This window comes from Podarcis gaigeae (assembly GCF_964106915.1).
Source record: "Podarcis gaigeae genome assembly, chromosome: 14".
In the NCBI taxonomy this organism is placed as follows: domain Eukaryota; kingdom Metazoa; phylum Chordata; class Lepidosauria; order Squamata; family Lacertidae; genus Podarcis; species Podarcis gaigeae.
In genome coordinates, this window is record NC_139690.1 from 37,816,274 (window position 1) to 37,834,800 (window position 18,527).

General features: G+C 46.7%; 1 protein-coding gene across 25 annotated transcripts in view; it reads left to right on the forward strand.

The window, feature by feature from the left end:
• MAPK8IP3 (mitogen-activated protein kinase 8 interacting protein 3) overlaps nucleotides 1-18,527 on the forward strand; it is a 70,395-nt gene that overhangs the window by 46,831 nt on the left and 5,037 nt on the right. For 13 of the 25 annotated variants that reach the window (XM_083711306.1, XM_083711288.1, XM_083711308.1 and 10 more), the window contains 15 exons: nucleotides 66-225; nucleotides 807-902; nucleotides 3,126-3,287; nucleotides 4,354-4,519; nucleotides 5,909-6,094; nucleotides 7,818-8,004; nucleotides 8,773-8,895; nucleotides 9,770-9,850; nucleotides 10,821-10,888; nucleotides 11,726-11,874; nucleotides 12,449-12,620; nucleotides 12,756-12,869; nucleotides 14,770-14,808; nucleotides 16,633-16,815; nucleotides 17,253-17,396. In XM_083711306.1, the coding sequence (XP_083567432.1) occupies nucleotides 66-225; nucleotides 807-902; nucleotides 3,126-3,287; nucleotides 4,354-4,519; nucleotides 5,909-6,094; nucleotides 7,818-8,004; nucleotides 8,773-8,895; nucleotides 9,770-9,850; nucleotides 10,821-10,888; nucleotides 11,726-11,874; nucleotides 12,449-12,620; nucleotides 12,756-12,869; nucleotides 14,770-14,808; nucleotides 16,633-16,815; nucleotides 17,253-17,396 (2,030 nt within the window). The remainder of the gene's footprint in view (nucleotides 1-65; nucleotides 226-806; nucleotides 903-3,125; nucleotides 3,288-4,353; nucleotides 4,520-5,908; nucleotides 6,095-7,817; nucleotides 8,005-8,772; nucleotides 8,896-9,769; nucleotides 9,851-10,820; nucleotides 10,889-11,725; nucleotides 11,875-12,448; nucleotides 12,621-12,755; nucleotides 12,870-14,769; nucleotides 14,809-16,632; nucleotides 16,816-17,252; nucleotides 17,397-18,527) is intronic. The other 12 variants (XM_083711310.1, XM_083711289.1, XM_083711290.1 and 9 more) reach the window with 1 other exon arrangement.

Below are 18,527 nucleotides of genomic sequence, written 5' to 3' on the forward strand. Positions count from 1 at the left end.
ATCTCTGTCTTTCTGCTGCCACGGCAATGCTTCCTTGACCCTCTGCCTCTCGTTTCTAACCATAGATTGAGAAGTAACACTGTTGCGTCTCTCCTCAGTGACTGTACGTCATCCGCACGTCGCGAACAGAAGCGCGAACAGTACCGCCAAGTCCGGGAGCACGTGCGGAATGATGACGGTCGCTTGCAGGCCTGTGGCTGGAGCCTGCCCGCCAAATACAAGCAGGTAGGCCTCGTTCATCGAGAGGCAAGAGAGGTGAAGTTGAATTTGTGGAAATGTTTTCCACAACGACTACAAAAGTCCTGGTGTTGATTTACGGCAAGAATAATATGCAGTCATTAAAATACGTATGCTGTAACATCATTGGGGCCGAGAAGGGGTGTCCAATCGTCTGGGCAACCCAGGACCGCCATGCACATTGCCCAGGCTTGCACCCCAGGGAAGTCACTTCAGTGCTGCTAACTCAGTGGTTTGACTTCACCTCCCGAGGTGCACTTCATTGTCACTTGAGACAGATGGATGCCAACAATTAACCTGTGGGCACTATCAAAATTGTCCATTAGCATATGAACTAAATAACTTTATAGTTGCCACATGTGTGTTACATGTGTGCCACGTGTGTGTGTGTGTGTGTGTGTGTGTGTGTGTGTGTGTGTTATTTTTCCTGGTTGGCCACTGAAAGGAACAGGTTGTTGGACAAAATGGCCCTTTGATGTGCTCTTTGTATGCTCTTACTCAGTTTGGCAGCTGGAAATCACATTTTGGTTGAGAGTTGAATCACGTCCTGTCCTTTCTGTCCCCAATAGCTGAGTCCCAATGGTGGCCAAGAGGACAACCGGATGAAAAATGTCCCAGTGCCTGTGTATTGCCGCCCACTAGTGGAAAAGGATCCTACCATGAAGGTAAGTGTCACATATGTGCAAAAGCTTCCCATTCCTTTTAGCAGATAGTTCTGTCGTTGCTGAACGTTGCGTCACAAGTTCAGGCATGCCTTCATGTGAATAATCTACTTGTCGAACAGAAGTGACGAAGATGTCCCAACAGTTGCTGCTCCCTCCTGCCAAGCTTTTTAAGGCAAGGCAAGCTCAGTCTCGGGGCTCTCTTGCCCTACAAGCCTACTGTGCGCACACATGATGCACACTTCATCTGGGAGGATGCATCTGATTCCAGCTGTGAAGGCAGTGCTTGTTTCCTGGCAATGAGTCTGTGTGCTTCCCCATTGCCTCCAGCTCCACCCCCAGCTCCTTGTCTACTCTCTTGCTGGCCAAAGTCCTCCCACTTCCCTGATGATGCCCTACATTCCACCAGGGGCAGAGGAGAGCCAGCAGATCTGCTTCTCCCTCTCTGACATCTAGAGTTCCAAAGGGAGGGGCTCTCCCCCCCATTCCCGGGTGCCAGCCTTACAGCACCCACTGTTTATCTCTCCTTCTCTGTTTTCCTCCTCCTCTTCCTGATTTATCTGGGGTTGCCAAGCCATGCCAGATTCTGATGGAGCGAAGGAGCCTGTGATGGGAGCTTTCTACACAGATAATAGTAGTCCTGGTTTGGATAGATATACCGTATTTTTCGCTCTATAACACACACCTGACCATAACACGCACATCGTTTTTAGAGGAGGAAAACAAGGGAAAAAACATTCTGAATGAAACAGTGGATGTATCATTTTTGTGCTTCATGCTGTAGCCACAGACATGTGATCTGATGGTGAATTTGGGGTGACCCAATGCAAGAATCCTGAGAATCCCTGTGGATTCATGCTTTGTAACCACATTTTTGCACCAATGCAGCCCGAGGCAACAGTGGGTGCATGATTTTTTTGGTGCAGGCTGTAGCCATGGACATGCTATGTGATCTGATGGTGAATTTGGGGTGACCCAATGCAAAGATCCTGAGAATCCCTGTGGATCCATGCTTTGTAACCACATTTTTGCACCATTGCAGCCCCAGGCAACAGTGGGTGCGTGATTTTTTTGGTGCAGGCTGTAGCCATGGACATGCTATGTGATCTGATGGTGAATTTGGGGTGACCCAATGCAAAGATCCTGAGGATCCATGTGGATCCATGCTTTTTAACCATGTTTTTGCACCATTGCAGCCCCAGGCAACAGTGGGTGCGTGATTTGGGGGGGGGGGGCAGGCTGTAGCCATGGACATGCTATGTGATCTGATGGTGAATTTGGGGTGACCCAGTGCAAAGATCCTGAGGATCCATGTGGATCTATGCTTTGTAACCACATTTTAAGTGAGGAGCGAAGGAAAAACAAAGAAGGGACATGAGAGGGGTGTGCAGAGAAGCAGCTGGCTAAGAATGCAGGAGAGGGATTTAACGGGAGGGAGGAAAGAAAGGCAAAAGTTTTCCCCCACCCAAGCCAGCCATATCTCTCTCTCTCTCTCTCTCTCTCTCTCTCTCTCTCTCTCTCTCTCCCTCTCTCTCTCTCTCTCCCTCCCTCCCTCTCTCTCCCTCTCTCTCCCTCCCCCCCTCTCTCCCTCCCCCCCTCTCTCTTCCTCTCCCCCAGCAGTACCGGAGCACAGAGACGACACTTTTCCCTCTGCTTGCCTGGAGGGGAGGGGCTTTCCCTGCTCTTTGTTCCGTTTCAGCAAACACAGCAACGAAACAGAGGAGGGTGGGCAGTAAGACTCTGAGGCAGAAAGCAGGAAAGCAGCCGCTTCCTCTTTTCAGGTTTCCCTTCTCCGTGAAGCGCGATTTGATTTTTGCCTGCTTTTTCTGCTCCAGGGACCACACATTCGCTCTATAACATGCACAGACATTTCCCCTTCCTTTTTAGGAGAAAAAATCTGCGTGTTATAGAGGGAAAAATACAGTAGTCGTGTTTCCTTTTCACGGGTATCTAGTATGTTTCCGTGCTGGTTCACATTCCTAAGACTCCTCAACCTTTGTTGTGGAGGTCCAGTGGCACAGAGGTCTCTAGAGCTGTACCCTCACTTACAGCATTCCCTTAGGATAGATCATTGGGTTTGTGCTGAATTCTGATCTATTGCAGATCATATCTGAGAATGAAGACACTGCAAAGATGATCAAGACATGCCAAGTGGCTCATGTCTTTCTACCCCACCCCATAAAAAAATATCTGCTCTTCTTCAAACTCCTTTCTTTGCCTTTTTAGTTGTGGTGTGCAGCTGGTGTCAACTTGACAGGTTGGAAGCCTGTGGAACCAGATACTGGAAATGGGCAGAAACCAGATCCAGGATGTGATCCTCTCACTTGTGACCGAGAAGCAGAAGGAGAGAGCACCAAGAGTAATCACACATCACCGGAAAAGAAAAAGGTTGGGGAGGAGAGCTGTCCATTTCTCCCACTTTCCTGCTTATACATTTAAGTGTAACTTCCTGAGCTATTTTTCATAAGCTGGATACACAGCAAAGCAACAATCATGCGCTCTAACATCAATTTGGCATTCAACATGCTTTTATAATGAAGCATTTGTGGTTCTACAGGATATATATGGTACCTGGGCTGCACTTAGATGAGAAAGGGGCTACTGTACATTTTGAACAAGATGCAAATACCAGCCATGGGGCAGGGGAGCTATTCTGATCAGGGGCACAGTGGGGGCAAAGGGTTAAATCCCAGCAATCCCTTTTTATGGTGGGGATCCCTCAGCAGTTATTTAGGTGTTTTGAATCCATAGAATTGCTAATAACATGAATAGCACAGTCCTAAAAATAACACAGAGGGAGGCGATTGTAAATCATCTTGCCCAGAGACATTGGCAGTCTTAAACATCTGTGAGACCCTGTGATCATATAGAAGCCCAACAGGTATGGGAAATCTCAGGAACTGGGGCTCAGTGTGGCCCTCTAAGCTTCTTTCTCACACCAGCTACCCCTGCTACTCATGCTGCTTCGCATTCCTTGAGTGTTTTTGCCCTTGAGCACCAATACTGCCTTTTGCTTGCCTGGATAGAGAAACAGGTATTTAGAAACAGCCCTACTGTACAAAACTAACACTTACATCCAGTGCTCCTCCTAGTTTTACCCCAGGCCCTCTGAAGGTTGCCCAAAAAAGGAATGCAGCCTTTGAGCTAAGAAAAGGTTCCCCACTCATACCCTAGAAATTCATTGTGAATATGCTTTTGCACTCAGTGCCTCCCTGCCTCCTGCATTCCATGCTGGAGCGAGAGCCAGGTGCTAAGACAAACTGCGAGTGAAACCTGTTCCCTGTCCCTGGGGTGAACTTGCAAGGATAATTACCCTCAATCATCCTTGTTTTTCCTTTGCCAATGATCTCCCGCTGTCGTGGGAGCTGCCTCCATTAAGGCAGACTGGAACCGGAAGCCTTCGCACCCGCCACATTCTCTCCCTCTCCCTCTCTGCATTTTTGCTGTTCTGCAGGCCAGAGAGTTGCACGAGATGGATGCCACATCCAGCAGAGTGTGGATCCTCACGAGCACCTTGTCTACAAGCAAAGTTGTGATCATAGATGCCAACCAGCCAGGGACGGTGGTGGATCATTTCACCGTATGCAATGCTCACGTCCTTTGCATCTCCAGCATTCCAGGTAAGTGAATGACTCACCATAGCAGTTCAGGTGCTGTTTCCAAAGCTGGCAAGCCCACAGGGAAGGAGATCGCAACCTAGAATATGAAAAGGATCTTGCTAATTCCACCCATAAGGCAGGTATTTTAAAAACCATAAGTCGTGCACACTTGAAATGTGGTACTGTAGTGAATCAGGGTTTGTGTATTGGCCCTGGGGCTGGGCTCTCTCAGCCCTGCTCTCACTCACTCGTCCACATATGGAGAGATGTAAACAAACATATAACCTCTCTTCTATGGGCAGAGGAGAAATTATGTCTGGTTAAGGGTTTTAATGTGAACCTATATAAATCACACTTTCTGAAACAGTATGCAGATCAAAACATAGCCTATTCTGAAGAAAAGAAACAGAAACATAGCTATCCTTTCAAATTTAAGCTCCTCTGAATTTTGTTATGCAGTTCTCCCCTGAAAAAATGTGTTAAAAAAATTGTATATTAGAGGAAAGGGTGCATAAAAATTAATTAAAATAACATACAAAGCACATGTTTTGCAAAGAGTATGACTATCAGTCAAAAGTGCATGCAGAATGTATATTAGGAGAAAATTGCACTGAAATGCTGCTTAATTTTCATGAGTACTCTTTTTAAAGAAAAGCACATTAAAAAAATTACTGCAGAACTGTGAGCTTAAGCTTGGAAAAGTTAGAATGAAAGAAAACAGAACTGATGAATTTGGCCTACTCCCCTCCATACACAAATGCGCACATACACATGCGCACACAGAGACTCTTTTCCCCCACAAAAAGCCAAACCTCCTTAAAACAACAACCATAATAGAAAACAAATGCTAGCAATACTTGCAGCTGTCAGGGTAAAGGCCAAGCTAGACATGACATTAGGTGCGTGTTTGCATTGAACATGTACGTTTTTAAAAATACAAATAGTTGCCGTGGAACGGGGCTGATAATAGGATTCATTTTATGAAACAATGTTTCTTAACAGTTTTGCATAAATGTATTGTATTGGGACAAAATTCCACCCCACATCCCTTATGAATGTCAACGTATAAATAGCAGTCATGATTTTAGTATTGCTTTGGAATATACCAGTCATCCACATTCATTCATTTGATTTCATTGCCTGATTGTTTCACATTAAAACATAATGAAGCAACGTAACAATAATAATAAAAAAATTCAAGTCCAATGCAGATAACCGTCTGAGATTAAAAATCTTCACTTAAAAGACTTCATGGGAAAGGAAGATCTTTAGTAGGCAGAAGTATAATTTTAGCGTGAGCAAGGAGCATTATTGGAACTTGGCACAACTTGGCCTGACATGCTGATAAGGCTGTTGAGCACAGACATTGCATACAGTGACCCAGGAGGCTTTCCTTTCCCTTCTTTGCAGCGGCCTGTGACACTGACTATCCTCCTGGAGAAATCTTTCTGGAAGGGGACATAAATCCCGAAGAGTCCTCTGAAACCGACGGCGTCTTGGCGGGCATCACCCTGGTGGGCTGTGCGACCCGGTGCAATGTGCCCAGCAGCAACTGCTCATCCCGCGGAGACACTCCAGTGCTGGATAAAGGACAGAGTATGTCTCAGGTCACCATATGAGTATGTCAGTGAAGGGTTGGTTCAGCTTTTCTTCTTTAAATGCACCCATTTTACAGGTTTCAATGAAAAGGCTTCAAATTCAACTATATGGGGCAAACACAGAGCAGTCAAATGACCCCAACACGTAATGAAATCGTGATGTCCACAAACGTCTTTCCCAGCGTAAATAATGGGAATATTTCCTGTTCATCAGAGAGGGAGGGAAAAAGTTGGGGGAAAGGAGAAAAGAATGACGGGAAAGACAAAAGAAGGGGAGGAGCTGACAGATGTGTGTGTGTGTATAAAGCTTGAGTTTGACTGAAATCTTAAAACATGTTGCCACTACAGAGTAAGTACAGTGGTACCTCAGGTTACAGACGCTTCAGGTTACAGACTCCACTAACCCAGAAATAGTACCTCGGGTTAAGAACTTCAGGATGAGAACAGAAATTGCATGGCGGTGGCACGGCAGCAGTGGGAGGTCCCATTAGCTAAAGTGGTACCTCAGGTTAAGAACAGTTTCAGGTTAAGAACGGACCTCCGGAACGAATTAAGTTCTTAACCCGAGGTACCACTGTACTATTAAAAGATTAACTTCTGAGTAAACATCACTGACTTGAATAGGATTTATTGTGAGTGCTGCTAAAAAGGCAGGTTATCTGAATTCAGCCGGGAAATGATAGTAAATCTTCTTTGCCTTCTGGAAAACCCCCTTTGTGGAAATTATCATAGTTCTGTTCAGCAATATGCTCCTTCACAGGGTGTTAGCTGTGGGAAAATGATTGCTTGTACATAAGAGCATGAGCAAAGTTCTTATTATTGCAGGGTGATTTCATAGCTAAAAGCATCCTTGGAGCATGAACAGCGCGTGAATAGCTGTCCCAAATGATTGGTCCACGTAACATAGCCTGATCGTCTGCGTGGTCTAGTGTGATGGCCCTTATCTGCTGGCTGAGAACAAGTTGCATTCCTTGTATTTTGTATCTTTCTGACTTTACACAATAAAGGCTGTGCTGCAGCAGCTCTAAGGCAGCCAGATTTCTTCAACCCATCTCTGTGTGAGACTGATTCTTACTGATGGCGAGCAGGATCTCGTCAGTTAGCCACATCCACACCATATTGAAAGCACTCTTATACCACTTTAACCGTCACGGCTCTCCCCAAATAATCCTGGCGCCTGTGGTTTGTTAAGGATGCTGAGAGTTGTTCCCCCACAGAGCTGCAATTCCCTGCACCCGTAACAAACTACAGCTCCCAGGATTCCTTGGGGGGAAGCCATGACTTTTAAAGCTGTTTATGGTGAGGCGTCAGAGGTCCTTATATTTGTGGTGGAAGGAAAGGGACGATGGAGTAGAGGTATGACATCAACTCCAGCCAAGCCAAATCCCAGTAGGGAGAAGGTTCTGGCAGGCTTCATAGTGAGGGGTGAAGCCTTAGGATACATCTACCCAATGCCCCAATGAGGGACTACTGGGTTGTATTCAGCGGGGAAATAAAAGTGTGATGTGACACCTTGTCCTTCATAAAAACAACTGTGGTTGCAAGCTATGTGTGGGAAGGAGGAGAAGGGCATGGATACAGGGTCTTTGCGGGGAGGGGGGTTCCCATGGAAGCCCAACAAGCAGTCAGCTGATACTGCAGCTGGCTGTTCATCTGATGGACATAACCTGCTTTCTCTGCATCCCATCTCTTGCCTTTTCCTTCTGCTTTCCTGCCTTCAGATGAGGTGCCTGCCGTGAGCAACGGCAAGATCAACCAGTCTCAGTCCACCGAAGAAGCGACAGAAGCTACAGAGGTGCCAGAGAATGGGGTACACGAAATGGAGCCAGCCCAAGTCCGCCCGGGCCCCCTTACGGAACATGTGTTTACAGACCCAACCCCAGTTCAAGTGCCTGTGAGGCAAAACAGGTAGGGGGAATGCTCCTTAAAGCCTGCTCTTCCTTGTCTTGAACGAGGAGGCTTATTAATTCAGGACAGACCACAGAAAGTATTTAATTAAAGAATTCACTCCTCTCAATACATAGCGATGGCCTCCAACTTGGGTGGCTTTAAGAGGGAATTAGATGTATTCATGTGGGATAAGGCTATCAATGCCTATTAGTCACAAAGGCTATGTTCTACCTCTAGTGTCTGAGGCAGGGTACCTCTTAAGACCAGCTGCTGGGAGCTGCAGGAGGAGGACATGTTGTTGTACCCAGGTCCTGCTTGCAGCCTTCCCATAAGCCCATTATGAGAATGGGATCCTGGGACAAGGTGGGCCTTGGGCCTGTTCCAACAGGGCTCTTCTTACATTCCTATCAGTTTTATTGACAGTCCAAGAGAGGGGCCTGGAGAAATCACGTCAGTGCTGCTAATACAGCAAAAACAACATGGGAGGCAGTAGTTGCAAGATATTAGTATCTGCAGCCACAGCAGCAGCTGTGATTCTCCAGCGGTCTGACTTCACCTCCAGAGATGCTCTCTCTCCATTGAATTCCAGCAGTTTTTAAAACCATTTCCCACATAGCCTCCGAGGCAGCTAACAAACCGAATGAAAATGACGCAAAATGGAGTGCAAACATTTAAGGCAGAACCATGTTAAGAATCGGTTAACAAACTTGCCTCTAGCAAAGCAAAAGTAATATTTTTTCAGTTTATTGCATAGCCCCAACCTGTAGTGTGTTTTCCCCTCCACAGTGAAAACGGGCAGCCAAAGATGGAGTCGAGCACAGCAGCCCAGGAGCAAGAGGCAAATGGAAACGCCGCTGGCACTACCACAAGCGCTGCCCCTACCATGTGGCTGGGAGCACAGAATGGCTGGTATGTCTCTCTAGCCCACAGTGGTGGCTTGACGAACCATTGATAACGTCGGTCTCTAGTCTCCAGGCAAGAAGCATTGAAAACAGCATAGTGCAAGGCAGAATGATGGAATAATTGGGTTCAGAGCAAAAGCAAATCCCCCCCCCCCAGGTGAAACCACTTCTTAGCACAGAGTTGGGGGACCTGTGTCAGTCTAGATGTTGATATATTCCAACTCCCAACAGAGCTAGCCAGCGTGGGGGTGTTAATGGGAGTCTCAGTCCAACAACATCTGGAAGAAATTAGGTCCCCAACCCCATATTAGAACTTGCAGGGGAATCTGCCAGTAATGTGACTTACTGTCAGGGTCCAGCATGGGGCAGAGAGGCCATTCTGCAAACAATCAGATGTTGGGGTCTTGGGGTGCAAAGCTGGCTGTCAGTCCAGGGGCCCCAGATATGAGTAGTTTAGTCCCAGGCAATTGGAGGCTGACTTCCAAAAGCAACAACCAGATCAGGTGGGCAGGTAGGCTAATTCAAGGCAGGCTGGGAGGTCAGATAGAGGAAGCATCACATTGCACAGTCCAAGCAGTGAAGCACACCGCCCAGAACTGAGAGGCAAGCTTTGAAGCAGAGGTTTCACAGGGCCTGGTAGAAGACGATTGGTCAGCTGATGGGCTGCTCGGTTAGGCTCCATTCCTGGCATCTCTAGGTATGACTGGGGAAATCCCGTCTGAAATTGTGGATAGCTGCTGCCAGTCAGTGTAGACAACACTGGGCTAGATGGACCAATGACTCTGACACAGTGTAAGGCAGCTTCCTGCACACTGCTTTATGGCCCAGTTTGGTGTGGGGCTCGGGGACCATATTGCCTAACTAAGCTACCTTTCCCCCAGGTTGTATGTGCACTCAGCAGTCTCAAACTGGAAGAAATGTCTACACTCAATCAAGCTGAAGGATTCAGTGCTGAGCCTGGTGTAAGTAGAGATGCTGAACTTGGTGTCTATGAACTGATATATAATCAACTATGGATATTCACATATTTTAGAAAACTTGCTTGTCTGGTCAGTAGAGGGACTGTATCTCTATAGAAGAGCACCTGTGTCACATGGAGAAGGTCCAGATTCAGTCCTTGGCATCTCCTGCTTTAAAAAGTGCCTGGTGGTGGTGGGTTATGGGAAAATCCCTCTACCTAATACCTTGGAGAGCCAGCACTAGTTCAGAGCTGATAGCAGCACTCAGCTGGACAGACGATATAGGAAAGCAGCTTTCTATAAAGGGGGAAAGGACCGCAGCTCAGTTGTAGAGTGCATGGTTCTTATGCAGAAGATCTTGGGCTCAGTTCCTTCCTGTTAAAAGGGAATCAGTTGGTGTGAAATATCTCTTCCTGAGACCCTGCCAGTTAGAGGGGATGCTACTAGGCTAAATAGGCAAATCATCTGACCCTGGTAGAAAGCAATTTCCCATGTTCCATATTCCATATTTGCATTAGACATCATGGAATTTTAGAGTTGGGAGGCACTCCGAGGGTCATCTAGTCCAACCTCCTGCAATGCAGGAATTGTACCATGGAACTTCATTCTCCCCCAAGATTCCCAAAATATTTAAATTATGTAAACCAAGGGCTGAAGAGTCATACCACCCATCTCCCTGAAGAAACCAGAACCAGCAGAAATCCTGCTCAGCCCCCAACAGCACAATCTTCTGACAGTTCAAAAGGCCTTGCCAATGACCCTAAGGGGCTAGAAACATTTCTTTTTTGTTTTAATTTGAGAGCTTAGATCACCAAGACGTTCAATTCATTGCCTGTTTCCTGTGCTTGCATGGTGCGATCATACAATATTACTGAACTCACAGCTGTTGTTCATGTTCCTGCACAGTGTTATTACACGTCACTGCCTTGCTTTGAAACTAATCCTCCCCCCCCCCAATCCTATGTACATTCAGGCACGTGAAAGGACGTGTTCTAGTGGCTCTGGCTGATGGAACCCTAGCCATATTCCATCGAGGAGAAGGTAGGTCCAACATTTGGGGAATGATGTAGTTTTGCTGTAAATCTGGGGAAAGACCTTGCAGTTAGATCTGGGAAATCAGAATTGGTGGGATTCAAAGGGACAAGTTTTCCTTCCATGGAAGCTTTCCTCCTGGTTAGAGGAGTAGAGGTTTTTTTGGGGAGGGTATAGGATTTCAGTTGGAACCACACGGGGTCAAAGTGTTAAAGCCCTTCCTCCTGCATACCACAGTTCTGATCCCGCTACCTGTAGAGCAAGCTTCCATAGAATCAAGAGAATTGCAGAGTCAGAAGGATGCAGGAATCACAGCTAAAGAATCCCTAACAGATGGCCAGCCAATCTCCGTTTCAAAACCTCACATATAGTTTGACCCTGACTTATCTGCATATCCTAACTAACAGAACCTGGCAATCAAAAGAGGTTTTAGTACATGCCGCAGAAGCTTGGGAAATCCCAGTTTTCCAATGTACAAATATGAAAGCGTTCTAGATTTGCTTCTCCCCAGTCCAGCCCACATGGGTGGAGGAGAGCAAGAGCACCCCTGCTTTGGTTATTTTTCTTCCCTTGACCCTTGTTACTCAAGCAAGACTTGAACTGAAACAGGAAGCCCTCTTATACTCCTTCCTGTCCAAGAGCATCCAATGGGCAGTGGTGGGTGGAGTCTGTCCAGGGTCTGAAAGTACTTCCCTGAGAAGCTGCCCCCTGCAGTTCAGTGGCTCACCACACAGGGCAGCGGTCCACAGATCCCAGAAACACCTGATACATCAAGACCACTGAGAAGCAAACCAGTCCTCTCTACCCATCGTCTTCCTTCCTTCTTTCCTGTGCGTTTATCTCTAGACGGTCAGTGGGACCTCAGCAATTACCATCTCATGGACCTGGGTCACACACACCATTCTATTCGCTGCATGGCTGTGGTGTATGACCGAGTGTGGTGCGGCTACAAGAACAAAATCCACGTCATCCAGCCCAAAACGATGCAGATAGAGGTATGGCGAGGGTGTCTCTGAATGAAGGAACATGGCAGAAAATCTAGGAATGCTTTCTAACTAAAAGTACTGTTGGGATTGAAAGTGTTTATTGGCTCATTCATCAATGAAGGCTTTGGGTGGCTAATTCATATGAGCCTGTTTTAATCAAAAAGGTCAAGATTTTTTACTGGGGAAACTGCAATTTAAGGGCACCAATTTTTTATTGCTAAGATTCTCTCATTTGGGGTGGAGGAGGCATCCAACGGAATTGGGTAGTCGGGATTTGCCAATGTGGTAGCTGTCTTACACCTGGAGAGACCTTCTCTGACCTTCAAAGGCTTCCCTCCCCAGCTGAAGGAAGCAGGCATGGTTCCCTCCTATTTTATCCTGTGAGGATAAAACAATCCTGTGAGGTAGGTTAGGAGGAGAGATAGTAAACAACCAGATCCAACTGAGTTTTGGGGTCAGGGCACCAGACTCTCAGCCTGAGAAGAAGTGCTATTTCCTGAACGATGACTCTGGCGATTAAGTAAGAGGGGCAAGCATTGTGGAAACCCTGAGCATATTTCCCTTTTCTCCATGCCCTTTCCAGAAGTCCTTTGATGCCCACCCTCGCCGGGAGAGCCAGATCCGACAGCTGGCTTGGATTGGGGACGGCGTTTGGGTTTCCATCCGCCTGGATTCTACACTGAGGCTGTACCACGCTCACACCCATCAGCACCTCCAGGATGTAGACATTGAGCCCTATGTCAGCAAAATGTTAGGTAAATGAAACAGCACGAGAGACGGCCCTTTGGAGCAGGGGTGGGGACTAGTGCTGTTTGAATGAATGAATATGATCTTGGCCTTTTCAGTGACCTACACTACTCTAACTAACTCTGTTTGTGCCTCTTATCCAGGCACTGGAAAGCTGGGTTTCTCATTTGTGCGGATTACAGCGTTACTCATTGCTGGCAACCGTCTGTGGGTAGGGACAGGCAATGGTGTTGTCATTTCCATCCCTTTGACGGAGAGTAAGTGGACTCCATTTTCATTTCTTCTGCTCTATGCGTTTTGCTCTGTATGTGATTTTCTCAAACTGCTTCCCCCTCCTAGCAAGAGGATTTTCCGTGTGTGGATTCCAGCCCTTCACACAAGCTGACCCAAATCCAGCAGACTTTGCTTTTTGTTTTTAAAGCTTGCATTCATCCAGCTCTTAATTCGTTGCAGCGAAGTTTGCGCAACGAATATCCATTGCAGATTGTGCTTATCACAGAGGCAAATGTTAAGCTTACGAGCAAATGCATCTAAAGAAGGCCCATTGGTTATTCTTTTCTTTTTTTTAATGAAAAGTAAGTGTCACATCCAGTATTAGTCCTACTCTGAGTAGACCCATTGGCATTACTGGACCTAACTTAGTCACGTTCATTCATTTCATTGGGTCTACCCTGAGAAAAAACCCAATGGGTCTACTCTGGGTGAATGTTAGATGGCTACAACCCCAGATTTGGAATGCATGATTTTGAAAGGAGGGCTAGTGTGGGAGTGTGCTTAATTCCACCTCCCCAGTGTCTTAACGCACAACTGCTTTTCCCTCTGCAAGGGATTTGAATACAAACATCTGCAATGCCACATGCATAATGCAATGTATATTTTTTGCTTTTCTGTACCTGACTTCCCCGGACGCAGGTGGCGCTGTGGGTTAAAGCCTCAGCGCCTAGGACTTGCCGATCGAAAGGTCGGCGGTTCGAATCCCTGCGGCGGGGTGCGCTCCCGCTGCTCGGTCCCAGCGCCTGCCAACCTAGCAGTTCGAAAGCACCCCCGGGTGCAAGTAGATAAATAGGGACCGCTTACCAGCGGGAAGGTAAACGGCGTTTCCGTGTGCAGCTCTGGCTCGCCAGAGCAGCGATGTCACACTGGCCACGTGACCCGGAAGTGTCTCCGGACAGCGCTGGCCCCTGGCCTCTTGAGTGAGATGGGCGCACAACCCCAGAGTCTGTCAAGACTGGCCTGTACCGGCAGGGGTACCTTTACCTTTACCTTACCTGACTTCCCGAGGCCTTTGTATTTTTCCAGTATGTCTTTTATGTGACATGCTGCAGCTGACAATGTTTTCAGAATGGGGTCCTTTGCAAAGTAATTTAGCTATGAGACACCAGTGTGGTGTGGCAGCTGAGTGAGGTGGTGCAAATAATGTGGTTGGTCATAAGTTTAGAGATCTAGAGACAGCTCTGAGCACAAAGGTTCCCAAACTATGGGACACAAACTCTCCAAGATCTGCAAAAGAGGTGCGTTGGGTTTTTTCTCAGACCAGAGATAAAGTGGACATGTAGGGGGAGAGAGTTATGATATTTGTTTGAAGGAACTTGGGGCAAGGCAATAAACTCCAAGAGAGCTGTTCCCAATCACAGTAGACAGTTCTGGACTAAACATACAAGGAGCCTGAACTGGTTTAAGGCAGCATCCTCTGTTCCTAAATCATGATGGGTTTGGGGCTAATGCCAGTTTTCTGGTCTTCTGTCATTTGGCAAGTCCAGTGGAATGTGCCCTCCTGTCCTCTAGGGGGCATGTGTTCCATCAGAGGATCCATGGAGAACAAGGGATGGGTCCCAGTCACTGCATGTGGCTTCCCACCTCAGAGGTGACACCTAGTGGTGCAAAATGGAGGTGCAAAGCAGTACTCTGGGTGGATAATTCTCTGACTTCTAAGCACCTGTTGCTGAGACAGCATTTAGTATCAAGTCTCTTAATATTTTATTATCTGGCTGTAATGCTGTGCCTCTTGTTAAAAGAAACATATGCATTTTTGCAAAGGAACTAAATGTCAATGTGCTCCTTTTGCTGCTGCTTCCAGTAATTGCTGTTTTCTTCTCTTCCCTAACCTGTGGCCTCTGTTCCTATTTTCCCCTGCTCTCCCTCGCTTCCTCCTCCTAGCTGTAGTCCTCCACCGAGGTCAGCTCCTTGGGCTCAGGGGTAAGTCCAAGACCTCTTTCCATCTAGATTCCAGATGCCATCCTATATCTAACCCACTGACTTCTCCATCCTTTAATCCATCCGCTCACTTTTCTTCCTCTGCCTATTCATTCATTCATTCATTCACCTCTCATTTTCATTTGAAATTGCCAAAAAAATGTAAGAGTGGAAATGTTCTTGTGAATCCATGTTAGGAATGTTGAGCAGATCATCACTTCTGAAGGTCCCCCTTGCATGTTAAAATTTCAGAACCTTTAAACCAGTTCCTTTCTGCTTATATCTCGTGATGAAAGAAGGTGATGTAGCAGAAATGTGGTCACATGCCTAGGAATTCTTAACATAGCCATACATTTAAACAGAACAAATTAAAAACAAAACCTCCCACAAGTAGTTCTTGAACCACTTCAGAAGACAGATTGGAAATTGCATGTGAGGACAGTGACATCCCTGCCACTGGCAAAACAGTGCTGAGTGCTCCTGGGTTTCCCCCATTCCAAACATGTCAAATGATTTGAAATATTTGAAAGCGCATCCTTAATCCAGCCACTTTTATTTTGAAAACAAAGCTGAAGCTGACATGGGGCCCCCAATGTGGAAAATATCCCTAACCAGATTGGGTGTCAGTTTCCTGTTTATAATCACTCCCTTCCTGGATGTGATTTGCCCCCAAAGGTACTTTTTGCAGTGAACTGTAGCTAAGGGTGGCAAAAGGCTGGGGTGGGGAGGGTAGAATTTCAGCAGGAAACTCATCAAGATGTTTTCCAGACTGCAGTTGCTTTTCTTCAAAAAATACAACCGGCCAATTTAAGCATCCTTTTACAGACCCCTGTGTAATGTACCTCTGGGTCAGTTCAGCAAACCTCCTGCAGAATAGCTCCCCTCCCCACTGGCAGAGGAAGGGGGTGTGGTAGGTGTGGTCTGCCCCAGGTGTCATCCCTGAGGGGGGTGACATCGCCCCCCCACCCCCCTGGGATGCTAGCCCCGTCCCCACAGGCGGCTAGCCCTGCCTCCGGGTACACAGTATATGCACTCCTCCAGGTGCCAGAGCAGCTAGCTCCACCTCTGCTCCTCCCCCACCTTCTTGGAGCTCTCCCTAGCAGAACAAAAGGGACACTTTTTAAAAAATTGAAAGCAATGAAACCACTTCCAGACCAGCCATATTTCTCTTTACAAGTGTTAAATATGCTTTTGGAAATCTTTGTCTCAACTCATGGAGCTATACTTCCCAGGGCTTTCTGGGGAGAGAAGAGACGGATTCTTTATTATGTGGTCCTAGTCCTGATAGAACCAAACAAAATAAAACCAACAACCATATAAGTAGAATATCATAACATACAAAATACATTAGAATGGGTTGTAATACATTGGTGATATAAAATATCAGGGATATCCAAGTCTGCTCCTTTTAGAAAAACTTGATGCAAGAGAGGAGAGAAACAAACATATTTATCAACACACAGTGCTCTGTAGGCTCTACCTCAGGATATGGCTCTAAGTAAATCTTTTTATACTAATTACCCCCAGTAAGATGTTTATTCTCCAGGAGAACACCGTAAGATCTAAAATGTACTAGCTTGAGCTATGATCCAAAATCTTAAAATGAGATGTTATTTTTTCAAGGGTAGGCGACATTTTAAAAGTTGCTAGAAGCAGTCCAGATTGTCAAGCCAGATGTTACTGGACTTTCCCTCTGACAGTTGGACAGGAGAAGGAATTCATGGCACTAACACTTTGTAGGATAATTAAACCAGTTTAGCCATGTGTGGTGCCCTTACATTTCCCCCTCCTTATTGCTTGCTTTTAATTTGTGTGTGTTGCCTTCAGCCAATAAGACATCCCCAACATCTGGAGAAGGGAACCGGCCTGGCGGGATCATCCACGTGTACGGCAGCGACGACAGCAATGACAAGTCTGCCAGCAGTTTTATCCCTTACTGCTCCATGGCTCAAGCCCAGCTCTGCTTCCATGGCCACCGTGACGCGGTCAAATTCTTTGTCTCTGTGCCTGGTAAGCAGAACATCTAAAGTACTCCATGAATGCAATTCTGTCAGTGCATCATTATGCTGAGAGCTTATTGTGAAACCTGAAGGCTTATGCAGAATTCTGAGGCTCTTTCCATTGCAATGGCCTTTCCTATGATGTTCAAGAACATCTTAAGAATCGCCCTGCTGGATCAAGTCCAGGGCATAGCTATCTGGCCCAGCATCCTTTTCTCACTGGGGTCAACCACATGTCCCAGTGAGAAACCCAAAAGGACTTGAGTGCAAACAGCATTCTCGCCATGGGTGATTCCCAGTAACTTTTGGGGCCATTCTGCCAGTGACATTGGACGCAAGACCCATCAGGATGATAGTAGTGTTGATAGCCTTATCCTCTGTCATTTTGGTTGCCCAAAGCTCAGTAGTATATCTCAGCTGCTCAGAACAAGCTCTGGATTCTTTCAGGTAACGTTCTGGCAACACTGAACGGGAGTGTGCTAGACAGCCCCTCCGAGAACCCCAGCACAGCCACCATCGAGGCTGAGGGCCAGAAGCTGAAGAACGTCCTGGTGCTCAGTGGTGGGGAAGGGTACATTGACTTCCGGATTGGTGAGTTCTTTTACATATATATCCTCATTGTGCAGAGCAGCTATGAGTAAAGGACAAGCTAGCGCAGAGTGGCTAAGGAAGAAATTTCTATTATTATTTATTGAATTTATATACCGCCCTATACCTGGAGGTCTCAGAGCAGTTCACAGAATAAAATCAAGATATGAAACCACAAAAGACCTAATAAAAATAAAACAACAACCCAATAGCCCCCCCCAAAAAAACCCACATTTTAAATCGGATCAACCAAAAGCCTGGTTAAAAAGGAACCTGGCACCTCAAGGTGTGTAATGAAGGCGCCAGGCGAACTTCCCTGGGGAGAGCATTCCACAGAAGGGGAGCCACTGCAGAGAAGGCCCCGTTCTCGTGTTGCTACCCTCTGGACCTCTCAAGGGGGCAACACATGAAGAAGGGCCTCAGAAGATGATCTCAGGGTCCAGGTAGGTGCATATGGAAAGAGGCGGTCCTTGCAGTATTGGGGTCCTGAGCCGTTTAAGACTTTATAGGTCTAAACCAGCGCTTTGAATTGTACCCAGAAGCTAATTGGTAGCCAGTGCAGTTGGACCAGGATCAGTGCAATAATGCTCAAACCGTCTTGCTCTGATGAGCAACCTGGCCGCTGAATTCTGCACTAGCTGAAGTTTCCGAACTGTCTTCAGAGGCATATCACATTCATATGTACCACTTTAAGCATGTCCTGTAGTTTAGGGGTTCTGAGTTGTCCTGCCGTTGTCCATAGCTGGTGCAAAGAGCCCTGATTTTGATTGGGATTGCGGCAGGGACGAAGGGATGAATGGCCCTTCTCTCCATGCCACAGTCCCCCTCTGATTCATACTTCCCTCTCACATCATCTATTTGTTAAAAGAAAAAGCAACCACACCATGGCAAACATCCGTTTGGCCCTTTGAGAGTTACAGCACAGGAAATTCTGCTTCCATCCTTTCCTCTGCCACAGACTCAGCAGTTCCCCAACTCCCCTGCTTGCACAGACCACTTAGAAGTTGCTGAGAGTCTTGGTGGATCACTTTAGTGATTTTTTTGACCTGTTGTAGCAATGGAAATGTGCTGCGCTAAATAAGGTGTGTTTTTTAATTGTATTTTTAATTGCTTCTGTAATTATCTCATTTCTTA